Here is a 13,923-nt window from a genome sequence, read left to right on the forward strand (position 1 = left end):
TATGGTGTCTACTTTCTAGCAAATGGTTTTTATTACCTAAACTTAATACAGTACATGTTTCAACATAAGGTTTCGGCTGCCAGAAGATTTGGACCACTTCTATACACAATAATTTAGCATCCAATGTGAGAGGTTAGTTTTTTTATATCACAATTATCTCATTCATGATCAAATAGGTACTGTCTGTCACCGACGGAGCAATGAAGCTCACAAGGTGAATTAAAACTCCATGTCCCAGAAACCCCAGCAGCACATAAGTGATGTCACCTGATAACGAGGAGGGGAGGGCGCGCGCTAATGTTTACAACCGCTGGGCTGTCAATAATTCCATCGTAAAAAACTGGGATTTCTGTCGATATTTCTGCAGCGAACGTAACGACCGATATAAAATGGTGCAAACTAAATGACCTCTTCTCGCATTCAGGTAAAAAAACGACTTTATTTAATCAATTTACCACTTAATCAAGCTTGTTAGCGCTTAGCTCGTCAACGTTGATATTAATAAACAAGTGAACGCAGCACAGCGAGTATTTGCTAATGTTAACGTCTCAAAACTAGCAGCACTTTTAACCAACTTCCGGTCAGGCCAACCGTTGGTAACGGAACGCCCCGGCACGCGACCAACGGTTGACTTCCAGCCTGTAACGATTTAATAGCTGGTGAAACTCGTTAGCTAGGAAGCTGTTGCGCTAGCTTTCGTTTGAAGAAGCGGCTCATCCGACCCGAGAGTGGGTTCACACACGTAGTTACATTAACGTTAAATAACTACTTATACCTCTTATTTAAACACGGGGACGGAGAGATGGGCGTATATTTGTGAGGATTGAATTTGAGTCATCTGAACATATTTAACGTTAAGTGTGTTTTTTTAAATTTATAGTTATTTGACAGCTGCTCTGCTATTATACTATTAATTTAGCTTTAAATACTTTCCCACACTTTTTCAATTGGCTCTGAATGTGCTGTCACTTTTAATTAAGTGATTAATAGGTTATTTAGACTATACATTTGAAGAAAATAGCCCATCACAGTCCCCCCTTTCTAACCGTCCAGAAAACAAAGATCTTAAAAGTTACAATGATCCTTACATGTAAGAAGCTGTTTGTTATCTGTGCTTGATTATCAAAATAGTTGCAGTTAAATTATAAATTATACAGTTGTAAAGTCAATGTTTAGTTTGTTTTGGTAACGTTGGTGTACTAGTTCCACTTGGGCTCGCAGAAGCTGGACAGTTTAACTGTTTCGCCAATAATAATTAATTTAAATTGCTTATCCATTCACTTTAGCTCATTTAATTGGTTTATTCATTACTTCTAGCTCATTTCAATGGTTTATCCATCTATTTGTAACTGTTTTAACAATTCATCCATTGATCTAAGTGAATTCAACCACTTATGTGACTAATAGCTTCCTATTTGTCTCAACATCTTCATTCAAACATAAAATGCTCAGGTTAAGACTTAATGTGACTCAGATTCAGTCACAAATTCATTCATTTAAACTCTCACCGTGCAGGCACAGACATACTAATATTGCTCTACTGATTTGCTTTCATGGGGGAAAAACAACACGAACGATTTGTCAAATGCATCGGGGCAGTTTCTGAATATCTACGCTTCCTTGTGTGTCTCAGTGTCCTGATGGAGTGGGTGTTCATCATGAACCGGATGAGCTCTCAGGGCAGCTCTGCAGCCCAGCGAAGGCGGATGGCCCTGGGGGTGGCGATTCTCCTGCTGGTGGATGTCATCTGGGTGGCCTCATCTGAGCTAACCTCCGTAAGGACTTTGTCACATTCGAATCAAGTTTTTTCCACACCTGCCGCTGCATTGTGGGTCTCAGACTATCCAAGATGACACCACTGTGGATAAATGAGAGAAGGGGTGCGGATGTACTCGGTCACTAGAGTGCATTGAGATTATTCTGGAATCGGAAGTCAATAATGTGCACTTGATGTATTTTTGTTTGTGTTTTATTGTGTTGTGCACCAATGTATGATACAACTTTGCTCTTCTCTCCCCCAATAAGGGGTTAATAAAGTACTCCAATCATTTATTAGTACATATCAATATGTTATAATCGGATATATATTATATTCTCACTCCAATTTTAGAAGTAAAGTGCCAAGTACATTTTGAAAAAAGTGCAACGATTCCATCTGTAATGTAGTGCAGGGAGAGTGTCCCGTTGTATTCAGTAAATATAATCTGTTACATCCTCTGCTCTCACGGGGGAACTGTGTTTAACTTGAAAGAAAAACAGGAGTAACTGAGAGGGAAAGCTGTCCAGCTCGCAACATCTTGGTTAACCCATAAAAGCTGTTATCCTTCTAACCGCTTCCTCCCGTTGATTCCTCCCGCAGTACTTCTTCAAGCGCCAGGAGTACAACAAACCCTTCTTCAGCACATTCACCAAAACCTCCATGTTTGTCCTGTACTTGCTGGGTTTCCTGCTGTGGCGGCCCTGGAGGCAGCAGTGCACCGGCTCTCTGAAACGGCGGCACTCTGCGTTCGTAAGTAGTGATGGCGCACTCTCACCACGAGGGGGCAGTGTGTTGGGCAGTGTGTTGGATGGCCTTTCAGTTACTACATCTGCAGTTAGTCAGGAAGTTGATGGTTTTACCTGCTTCTCTCTGCAGTTTGCTGATGCCGAGGCCTACTTTGCACCCTGCACCACAGACACCTCCGCGAACAACTGTTTGGTACGTAGTTTAATCTGTTGGAGAAGTTTTCTATGTTTTTGGGAGAAGAGATTAAGTTTTTAATCAATATGAAAAACAAACAGAGTTCTGAACGGAAAACAAAGTTGTCTTTGTGTTTATTTGCTTGCAAGCGTAAAGAAAGTTCCTCAGCCACGTATCTGAGTGAGCTGGGGAAGGATCTTTAACATACATTGTGCCCCAACCGTGATTTATACATGCTAGAACGGCCCTGAGTCGTGGCCCACAGGTGACCCCAGGGGAGTGTGTATCTGCGTTCACGCCACAGAAGGAAATATAAACACAAGTCGCCCCTACGCTATAGACGATGACAGAGAAGACATGTTTCGGTCTGGTTCACACCCCAAAACCAGCAGAGAGTTGCATCACAGGAAGACAAGGAACCGAATACGGTCATGTTTCCATCCTCTGTCTCTCTCCGTCTCCACAGTCCCGTGTCTCTGTTCCTCAAATCAATTCACAGGCAAACATATATTTTTACCATTACAAATCTTAAATCTAATGCTGTCTCGTCACTCCTGTGCAGAGCGAACCGCTGTATGTTCCGGTGAAGTTCCAGGACCTACCCGCCGAGCACTCCCATTGTCTGATGGGAGACTGTGAATCTGGTGAGTGCACGTTGATGTAGTCGGTGTAAATAAATAATCATAATAACATGGAGCATATCATTGTTTCCCCACCATGAATGAACAAAGGCAAAGATGAATTTGGTCTCATTCATGAAAAGTACCAGCAGGGGGCAGTGGTGAGCTATGGACATGGATCAGATGATTGTTTAAAGCCAATATAAAAAAGATGTAAGATATTTATTGAGAGAAAGCTCATTGGGTGACCCTCTGACTCAGTTCTATCCTTTCTCTGTTCTCTCTTCTTTCACATGCCATCCTAATGAGAACACTAGTTTGAACATAAGGATTTCATTTGTCGTGGTTGTGTCTTTTGGCTCGTTCATACTTTTTAGTGATTCAGTTCAGACGAGCTTTAATTGACCTCAATTTCTTTATCCAAAGAGTCCAAAGCCGCTCAGTAAAGGTTCTGAGAAAGTCTATTGTGTTTGTATTTCAAGCGTTCACATGGCAACTGTTCTGAGAAAATGACTTGTACTTATTCCAGTCAGGCGTCGGCACCTGACGTGTCATATTTTGTATCGGGGAATAAAATAGTCTAAAAATGATATTATATGTTTGGACATTTATCAGGGTTCGTACGGTCATGGCAAACCTAGAAAAGTCAGGACATTTAAAAAAATTGTTATTTCCAGGCCTAAAAGTCCCAAAAGTTTTGGAAAAGTCATAACAATTTGTTTTATTCACATGTTCGTTCATGCTGAGTTTGGAATAATTCATATGTTTTTAAAAGAAAGACGCTCAAAATATAAACAGGCACACACACTCTCATACTCGCAGCGCAATTATATCTTTTGATTTTTATGAATCAAACTATTGTTTAAAAAGAATACACATTGAACCCTGAAGTCTCAAACATGCCTCGTGCTCGCAATCAGTTCTGTATCATGTGTGTCAGAGTTCGTAGGGTCATGGAAAACCTGGAAAAGTCATGGACTTTTTTTAAATGGTTATTTCCAGGCCTGAAAAAGTCCTTGAAAAATTAAATCCTAAAACTCCTGGAAAATGTGTTCTATTCACATGTTTATTTACCCTGAGTTTGAAATAATTCATGTGTTTTTAAAAGAAAGACGCTCATAATATAAGCAGGCATACGCTATTCTATATTTTTTTATTTATATAAATGTGTATTCTTTTACTCACACTATTGTCTCTCATTCATTTGTGTCATTTAAGGTGATGTATATGTATGCTTTGGAATTCTCCTTGTTTGTCTAAATACGACATTTTATCACTTTCATGTATACACACCGACATTTGGTTTGAAGTTCTGGACACCCATTGGTCCACATGGGTATGAAGCCTGATAAAACTGACCTGTTAAATATGAAAATTCCCAAACTAAATGATGGTTTTTTAAATACGTTTTTATAGATTTACGGAAAAAAACCTCTCTGGAGACTTGTGTGTGTGTATATATATATTTTTTTGTTGTTGTTGATATTTTTAAATAAATACCTCTCCGTTCGTGCCTCCCCAGCGGCTTCCAAAAAGCAGCGAGTGCGTTTCAGTAACATCATGGAGGTGCGTCGGCTGCCCTCGACTCAAGCCCTGGAGGCCAAACTGTCCCGCATGTCCTACCCAGCTGCCAAGGACCACGAGGCCATGCTGCGCACAGTGGGCAAGCTGACCATCACCGACGTGGCCAAGATCAGCTTCTTCTTCTGCTTCGTGGTGCGTAAAAGCTTTTTGTTTTACACGACGCGCGGGGTAACGATGTGTAATTATTGTCCCTCGCTTTGATTTTAAAAAGCTTTCAACAACCAAAAAAAATTTGATGATGCAATCCAACAGCTCAGAAATAAAAGGGCTGGGTTTGTTTTTGTGCCACTGGGTCAGAGAGGTGTTACATTCTACATGTTAAAGCTTTGTGTTATTGAATTTCAAGATGTTCCTGTTTAGTCACGCTTCTATAAATAGGTCTGCAGTATTTGTGACTAATCTGTGGAAATTATGTTAGGTTTTCTCTTTTTTTATGTTATTATTATACATATTTTAGCTTTTTGAGACATTATTTGATGGTGATATGACAGGAAACGGGTGCACTACAAAAGTTTAATCCGTTTTAACCCCGAAGCCAAGGGGTCCAAGGTCACACGGCGAGCTTGTAATTGAGGGTCTTCAATTCGTCGTCATTTTCCCACTCCATAACCGCCCGGAGACAGAGGGGTCGCCCTCTACAACGGGGGTGTCAACATCACGGCTACCCTCAAAGGATTGTAACTGAGACATATAAACGTATAAACTACTCCCCAACATAGTGTTAAATATCTCTCTTTGCATTTGATTATTGTTTATTTGAGTGTAGAAATATTGTACATAAGAAATGTTCTCTAATATTATCACATAAATCCATTTAATTTGAAACCTTCAAAATAAAAGCACAGGATATTTTTCTTACATTTCTTTAAGAAAAGGTGATGAATATGTTTTTCAAGTTGTCAGGGGCCACATAAAATGATGTGGCGGGCTGGATTTGGCCCACGGGCCTTGTGTTTGACACCTGTGCTCTACAAGATCTGTCCCCCCGATGACCCGGCCCGTTTCTCGTGCTTTCATTGGCTGTAACGCCCCGACAGGTCCAGATATATATAGATATCTTGGGTTCACACGTGGAGTTTGAGCACAGGCGTGCGAGGCTGTGTCAGGTGCGCTAGATGGTTGTTTACCACAGGGCTGTTGGACACCGGTGTAACACATATTACTGCTTCTGCTCCTCTTCCAGTGGTTCCTGGCTAACCTGTCCTATCAGGAAGCCCTGTCCAACACGCAGGTTGCCATCGTCAACATCCTGTCATCCACCTCAGGTGACTCAGGTTCTATGATACAATGGCAACGGAAAGTATTCAGACCCCTTTAAAATGTTTCACTTTGTTTCATTGCAGCCATTTGCTAAAATCAAAAAAGTTAATTTTATTTCTCATGAATGTTCACTCAGCATCTCATCTTGACAGGAAAACACAGAAATGTAGAAATGTTTGCATATTTATTAAAAAAAGAAAAACTGAAATATCAGTTCTGAAATATATATTTGAAATATTCTGTTATATTTCCCTCTCGCTTTCTCTCTCTCTCTCTCTCTCTTCAGGCCTGTTCACGCTCATCTTGGCAGCCATATTTCCCAGCAACAGCAGCGACCGTTTCACCTTGTCCAAACTGTTGGCCGTGTCTCTGAGGTAAGGGCTGAGGCAAGGTATGACTGTAGGTTTATTATTTTATGTGTTCTGTATCTGCCTCATGCGTCTCCATAGTGATTAAAAATATATATATATATTCTAAAATGCCATCGATCCACTTTGAGGCAAAGAAGTAGTTGAGACCAGATAGCTTGCCACACCAAAATCCAGATTCTGCATATGAATTGCATCTCTCTTGTTCAGCATGGGAGGCGTCGCCCTCGTGAGTTTCTCCAGCATGGACAACCCCGATGAGAACGGCGTCGCAGGTAACGGGCGGAGACGGCGAGCACCTGGCACTCAATTCACGGCGAATTCTTCCATCGGTCTCCAATTGCCTAAAATCAATCAATCAAACTTTTTATTTCAGACTCAAGGTCCAGATAGTACAAAACATTAAAATAGAATAAAATGCTTGCATAATCACAAGATACTAAGAACTACAAATAGAAAGCTGTACTGATGTCTCCAAAGCTGGTAGCGTGTACTGAACTTTATGTTTGATAACACCAGGATGATTTCATTTTCAGAGTCATCAACCCGGCAGATTATTATTATTATTATTATTATTGCAAAGTACAACATTTAAAATTTAAGAAAACATACCATTTAAAAGTAAGTATTAAAAACCATTAAAAGTAAGTAATACACACTGTCAAAACTAAGTAATAAAAAGCATTAAAGGTAAGTAATACGAGCCATAATAATTTAGCTCAATGAGTAAAGCGCTGACCAGCTTTCAACTGATTTTTTTTTTAGACTAGATACATTTGTACGTAATATTTCGATTGAGTCTTGCAGCCACAAACTACCGGCACTACTCCACCTCGGTCCGCTAATAGTTTGGAATTTATATAACTTGAAACATTCTCTCCAAATGTATTTTATTTTGAAGGTTCTTTGTGGTCGCTGGCGGGGGCGGTGCTGTACGCCGTCTACATCGTAATGATCAAGAGACGAGTGGACCGGGAGGATAAGCTCGACATCCCCATGTTCTTCGGTAAGAACGTGCTCCGTGTGCTCTCTTCAAACTGGTTTTTGTCCGCACTTCAGTCATGAACTAAGCCGGGGGGACATTTACGTACTTTTTTAGGGGGCGATTGTTGCCCCCCACTGACTGAAGTCCAGAGGTATTTTAAAAAGAATTTGAGGCCCTTTTTGAAACTTGTGAAATAACATTTAACCTTTGTTCAAAAATAATAAATATACTTATTTAGGCTTACAGTTTATGAGCAATTCTCATAAAAATGGCAATAATAAGACTATTAGGCAATAATTAGACTATTAGGCAGTAGTCTACAGATTCAAATTGTTTTCTCAGATATTTTTGAAGAAAAAACAAACAGAAAACATAAATCAGACAATCATAAATTGTATTCTTATTTATTTGTGGTTATTTATTGTTAATATATATTTTTTAACAATTATAACTGAATTTCTTTTTTTTATGTAATAAAAAAAATTCTATTTATTGTTTTTTTGTGTGTGTGTACCAAGTAGAGGCAATACAGATAGGACACAAAGAACAAAAACAAAACTCTATTAAATTATCTTCATTATGGGGGCATTTGTTGCCCCTCCCCTCGTGATCTCAGGGTCAAAATGATATTCCTTCGGGCCAGTTTTGCCCTTTGCCCTGGTGTGTTTCCCACGCTGAACTAAGCCATGTCTGCTCGGTCTGATCTGTGTGTGTGCGTCTCAGGGTTTGTGGGTCTGTTCAACCTGCTGCTGCTGTGGCCCGGCTTCCTCCTGCTGCACTACACGGGCTTCGAGGCCTTTGAGCTCCCCAGCCAGCTGGTGTGGACGTACATCCTCATCAACGGCCTCATCGGAACCGTTCTCTCCGAGTTCCTCTGGCTCTGGTGAGCACCCGGCTCGTTATTTATCCAGCTCCCAAAATTCTGGCACCAAACCGTCACGATAAGTATTTAGACGATTTTCAGTCATCCGCTTGGAGCGTGTTGTTCCAAAGGAAGAATCTAACTAGTGACCATTTACTGACCGGTACATGTGGTCGGGGCTGTGTAAATTCACATTTACACAAAGATGGATAGACCAGTAAGCTTGTTTCCTCTTTATTTTGAGGAGTTAAAAGTGATTTGTGATTTTGGTATCGTCTGTGTTAAGCGATGTTAACTGACCCCCCCCACACACACGCACACACACACACACACACACACACACACACACACACACACACAGGGGCTGTTTCCTCACGTCGTCTCTGATCGGGACGCTGGCGTTGAGCCTCACCATCCCGCTCTCTATCATGGCAGACATCTTCATGCAGAAGGTACGTTTCCCTTTGCGGGAACTTTACAGTCAGAGTTTGATATAAGAGTCGAGAAGAAAATGTTTAAACCAAATCCGAGGCGGGGTCAGGTCAGATTGCAAAGAGTCTGGTTAATGTGCTCAAGTTATTGTGAGTTCGTATCTATTCAACAGGCCCGATTCTCGTGGCTGTTTTTCGCCGGCGCGGTGCCCGTCTTCCTCTCCTTCTTCATCGCCACGCTCCTGTGCCACTACAACAACTGGGATCCGGTCCTGGTGGGGCTGAGGAGGGTGTACGTCTTCGTTTGCAGGAAGCATCGCAGTCAGAGGTATAATCGATGTTTTGGATATCCTGGTTGCGTGACATCGTTGCATGACATTAGCAACAACTAAACTCTTGCGATACACGATACGTTACTTACAGCACAACACAAGGTCACCTTGATATCAACCCCTTGGTCAAAAACTTCCCATCCACCCACCTGTTCTCATTAGCAGGCCCTCGCCTATATGCCTTTTAATGGTACTGTGCCCCCCTGTGGTCAAATATAGGAACTGCATGTCCCAATTCACCTGGTGTTTCCCTCCAAAGATAGAAGAAAGCGATAAAACTACATTTTGTCGCGACACTTTACTGTTCATCATTTTCCTATCGCACAGTTATTTAAATGTTTTTATTTTTTATTTCTTGCCCTTCAGGCAAGTCCCTGTTTCAGTTTTATAAAAAACCACTTGCAGAGATTTAATACCTGCGTTGCCTTTTTGGCAAGTTTTTCACAATCAAGGACCAGAACGTTGTGTTTTGGTCATTTCTGAAGGACAACGGATTTTTGATTTTGTTGCCCAAAAGCCGTACGAGTTGTCAATAAATCAACACTGAGGAGTGAACAAAACACGTCTTTTTAAAAGGTGATGAAATACGGTTCAATAAATACCATTTGGGGCTCAGCTGTGCGCTCCACTCATCACAACTGACTGGACATCTACATCACAGGTGGAGAATCTTTCCTTTTTAATGGGTGGAAAACTTGGTAAGAGCACATCAAAATCATTTCAATCCACACACACACACACACACACACACACACACACACACACACACACACATCTGGGATACAGGACCAAGTTAATTTGCATGTGTTCTGTAGGTGTGCGACAAAAAACAAAAAAAATCCACACTATGGTTTCCCGTCCAGTGAAGCATCTTCACGTTTAAAAAAAAAATTTACTGGTGTGTTGTTCATCCATTGTCTTGTGGTGTGTGACCAATTTCCAAGGACAATAGGCTCCGTTTGTCGCGCTCAGCCTCGCTAAGTTAACTCCGTAATCAGATGCTCACGCTTCACCGGCTGCTCTCTGCTCTCTCCGTTCGTCTGTGAATGCTCGTTCCTATTTGGGCGAGGGATGGCGACACGATTTATAATGATGCCGGTTGTCGAGGTGACGGCCGTGACGACGAGTGACGGCCCGGCTCCCTCTTCCCTTCACAGATTGCCAGAAGACGGCGAGCAGTGTGAAAGCCTGATCCCTCTGCACCCCGTCGGCCCCAAAGAAGCCAGCTTCTGTTCGTGAAGCAGCAACGCAAAGTAAAGCACCCGTGTGTTCCTTTTTATTGTGTGTTTTTAGATTGTAAACGTAGATAAATCGGGGTTCGTACCTGGGAAAAGTCATGGAATTTTAAAATGGTTATTTCCAGGCCTGGAAAAATCCTTGAAAAAAAAATGTTTTTATCCCAAAAGTTTTGGAAAAATCATGGAAATGTGTTATGTTCATTTACGCAGTTTGATTAAAAGAATAAACATGTTCACACATGTATGAACCTGATAAAACCTCCAAGGTTAAATATGAAAATTCCCAAACTAAATGATGGTTTTTTAAATTAGTTTTTGTAGATTTATGGAAAAAAACCTCTGGAGACTCGTGTGTGTATATATATATATATATATACAGCAAGGTTGTACATGGTCATTTTGCTCTAATTTATATCACAATATATATATATTGTGATATAAATTAGGGCAAAATGACCATGTACAACCTTCTGCTTTTCATATTTGTCAAGAGGCAAGAAACTACAAATGGATGCTGATGTTGCTTTGATGTCTGGTAAAAAAAACTTAAATGAATTTATTGCAGCTTGAATGACGACATGTTGGTAGATTAGCTTCCTAAACAACTGTCTCATTATTATTATTATTGAGCAGCTCCAGATCTCTGCTGTCTGCCTCCCTGCTCTCACTCGCTTGTTTCTCTCTGAACATCTGGCGGGTCTTTGTCCGACGCCCTCTGTGTTTACACATGTTGGCGAGTGAGAGGGACGGAAGGCCAGCGGGACAGGAACGTCTTCAAGTAAATATTTTAGATGTGAGATTGGCCACCCACTTCACAAACGTCTGTATCTTAGTGAGGCCGCTCGCCTGTTCACCAGCTCTCGCTCTATGTCGCTCTCTCTCTCTGTCGCTCTGTCTCTATGTCTCTCTCTCTCTGTCGCTCTGTCTCTCTCTCGCTCTCTGTCTCTATGTCTCTCTCTGTCTCTCTGTCTCTATGTCTCTCTCTGTCTCTCTGTCTATGTCTCTCTCTCTCTCTGTCTCTATGTGTCGCTCTGTCTCTCTCTGTCTCTCTGTCTCTGTCTCTCTCTGTCTCTATGTCTCTCAATGTCTCTCTCTCTGTCTCTCTATGTCTCTCTCTCTGTCTCTCTGTCTCTATGTCTCTCTATGTCTCTCTCTGTTTCTCTGTCTCTCTCTGTCTCTCTCTCTCTGTCTCTATGTCTCTCTCTCTGTCTCTATGTCTCTGTCTCTCTCTCTCTCTCTCTCTGTCGCTCTGTCTCAATGTCTCTCTCTCTCTCTCTGTCTCCTGTCTCTCTCGCTGTCTCTATGTCTCTCTCTCTGTCGCTCTGTCTCTATTATACGAAGTTTCTACAAGTTACACATTACCAGACAACAAAAAACAACAACAAATAAACAAAATACATAACAGCATAACAACCAACTGTACGAACAACCAGACGAGGACAGAAAAACACCAACAATAATAATGTCTGTGCTTTAACCTGTCGTATCGATGCTTCTTGGCTCACTCTTGTTGTTGTTGTTGTCATCTTTCTGTCCCAAGGTGCTGAACGTGAATCTCGTTGAGCAGACAATCTGGAAAGCCTTCAGAGACATTGATCTACCCCAGTGCCTTCTATTGAATCTATTTATTTTCTACAGCGTTGAGACGACGCGTACATTTCTCCAACCTCCTTTTCTTTGTTCCTCACATTCCAGTCATCAGACTGATATTCAGTTTTATTTTGTTCTCAATTATTTCTGTTTAAAAAAAAAAGGTTCTCAAGGTGCTAGACATTCTCAGTGATTACTATAATGTCATGTGACCAAATGAAACGGTACAATCGTAACACTAGCGGAGGCGAGTCAGCTGTGTGTGTGTTTCTTTAAAAACAAAAAAACAAAATCTGAAATCAGTGTTCAGAGTTCAAAATATGTTTTTTTCCCGGAGGAACTTTTTAGTTTCCGTTGTGGACGTCGTCCTGTTGGCCGACGGGCCTTTTTGAAGCCGTGCTGCTTGTTTGTAGAAACGACGAGGACAATCTGTAGAAAGCTTTTCTTCGATGCCTTTGAAGGAGAACGCCTTCTCTTCATACGTCATGCGACGCACCTCGTGCGACGAGCCGCGTTGTTGTCGGGCAGAAACGCAGCACATCGATGAGTTCATGTGACCTCCAGACTGACCTCTGTGTGTCTCGTGAGAAATTCATAACACTGTCCTGACGACAGGATTCAACACTTTAAAAAACAAAACAAAAAATCCCACTTTTTTAAAACCTTTTCTTTTTTCCGTCTTCTTTTTCTTTCTCGGACATGAAGAAGAGAGAAATCACTGAACAAGAGAGCCGCCCCCTCCCTTCAGCAGCTTTCTGAAAACAATACTCTGATAGAAACATAACCTCTGTGAGCTGATTGTACCCCCCCCCCCTCTGCAATAAGCTACAAACGGCCTCGCTGCAATAACAGGTTCCTTTTTTTTCAGAACATGCGTAAATACTTTTATCACAGTGCAGCATCAACAAGAGTATTGATGTGTTATTGTTTTAAATTCAGATGACCACTACAGATTTGTGTCTTAATATTGTGTGTAAAAGTTTGTATATGTTCTTGTATCAATGTGAATGATTTTAGGGGGGAGGGAGTTTGCATAACAGCAAGTACTTGCAACTGAGATCATAATCAAATCGATTGGACTCTCGTGTGTGTTTATGTGTGTGTATATAAAAATCTGTCTTTTTTTCCTCAGAAAAAATAACTTATTGACTGTGATTTGGGAATTCATGACCAAAAAACCCCAAAACATTTCATTAGCTGTCGCGTCGGTCGTGTCCTAATCCCACACGAAGGGGGGATGTCGATGTGATTCCACTTCCTGTGGAGTGTGTGTTGCACTCTGCATGGACTGAACACATGAAGTGGTAACTGAGTAACGGGTGGAGCACTTTAAGTGACGTATTTAAACTGGTTCGTGTTCATTGTCCTTCCTGTCGGTCCCTCGGTTCACAGTTGCAAGTATAAAAGCTTTTTAAATGATTTTCTTGAGGATTAGTTTCTCCGTGTTCTCTCTTTAGACTTCAAGGGTGTTTGTGGATTTATTTTTCTTTCTCGGGTTCTTTGTCTTAAAAATATATATATATATATTTTTCTTCCTGAGTAATTTCTCTTTTAAGTGTCATTAATGAAGATGTTGTAAGATCTAAAAAAAGAAGGCTGTTAATACTAACCTTTTCCTATATCAACCTCGGCTCTTGATTCATGCTTTTTATTTTATTTTTGCGAGTTTTTTTTTTTCATACTTACACTGCACTATTAAAAATATATCTTTTTCAATCTGCGTGGTAACTTGGTGTACTGAACACACTGAAGACACTGGTGAGGACTGAGGAGGATAACATTTTAAAAATGTATTTTATTTTTTATTTCTTTCTTTTAAATATATATTTTTATTTTATTACACAAATAAAGCATAAAGGCACTTGGAAATATAAAATAGAGATCTCAGTGGCATGGTTAGTTGTTGGGCATTATTATTAATAATAATGAAAATAACTATATATAGCACCTTTAAAAACAAAGTTTATAAAGTG

At 40.8% G+C, this 13,923-nt stretch overlaps 1 protein-coding gene across 1 annotated transcript; it reads left to right on the top strand.

The window, feature by feature from the left end:
- The first annotated feature begins 298 nt into the window (after positions 1-298).
- LOC130206822 (solute carrier family 35 member F5-like) lies at positions 299-13,666 on the top strand. Its single transcript, XM_056434998.1, has 15 exons — positions 299-424; positions 1,634-1,775; positions 2,360-2,509; positions 2,636-2,698; positions 3,243-3,324; positions 4,823-5,016; positions 6,068-6,149; positions 6,431-6,518; positions 6,723-6,787; positions 7,414-7,518; positions 8,221-8,380; positions 8,721-8,811; positions 8,964-9,118; positions 10,280-10,375; positions 11,901-13,666. The coding sequence occupies exons 2-14, from the start codon at positions 1,641-1,643 to the stop codon at positions 10,359-10,361; spliced, it is 1,452 nt and encodes a 483-aa protein (XP_056290973.1). The 5' UTR covers positions 299-424; positions 1,634-1,640; the 3' UTR covers positions 10,362-10,375; positions 11,901-13,666.
- Positions 13,667-13,923: the final 257 nt, after the last annotated feature.

This window comes from Pseudoliparis swirei, chromosome 2 (genome assembly GCF_029220125.1).
Source record: "Pseudoliparis swirei isolate HS2019 ecotype Mariana Trench chromosome 2, NWPU_hadal_v1, whole genome shotgun sequence".
Taxonomy (NCBI): domain Eukaryota; kingdom Metazoa; phylum Chordata; class Actinopteri; order Perciformes; family Liparidae; genus Pseudoliparis; species Pseudoliparis swirei.

Coding starts and splice junctions, on each gene's coding strand:
- LOC130206822 (XM_056434998.1), top strand. CDS start 1,641: ATGGAGTGGGTGTTCATCATGAACCGGATGAGCTCTCAGGGCAGCTCT. Junction 6,519..6,722: donor CTGTTGGCCGTGTCTCTGAG/GTAAGGGCTGAG, acceptor TCTCTTGTTCAG/CATGGGAGGCGTCGCCCTCG. Junction 8,812..8,963: donor CAGACATCTTCATGCAGAAG/GTACGTTTCCCT, acceptor TCTATTCAACAG/GCCCGATTCTCGTGGCTGTT.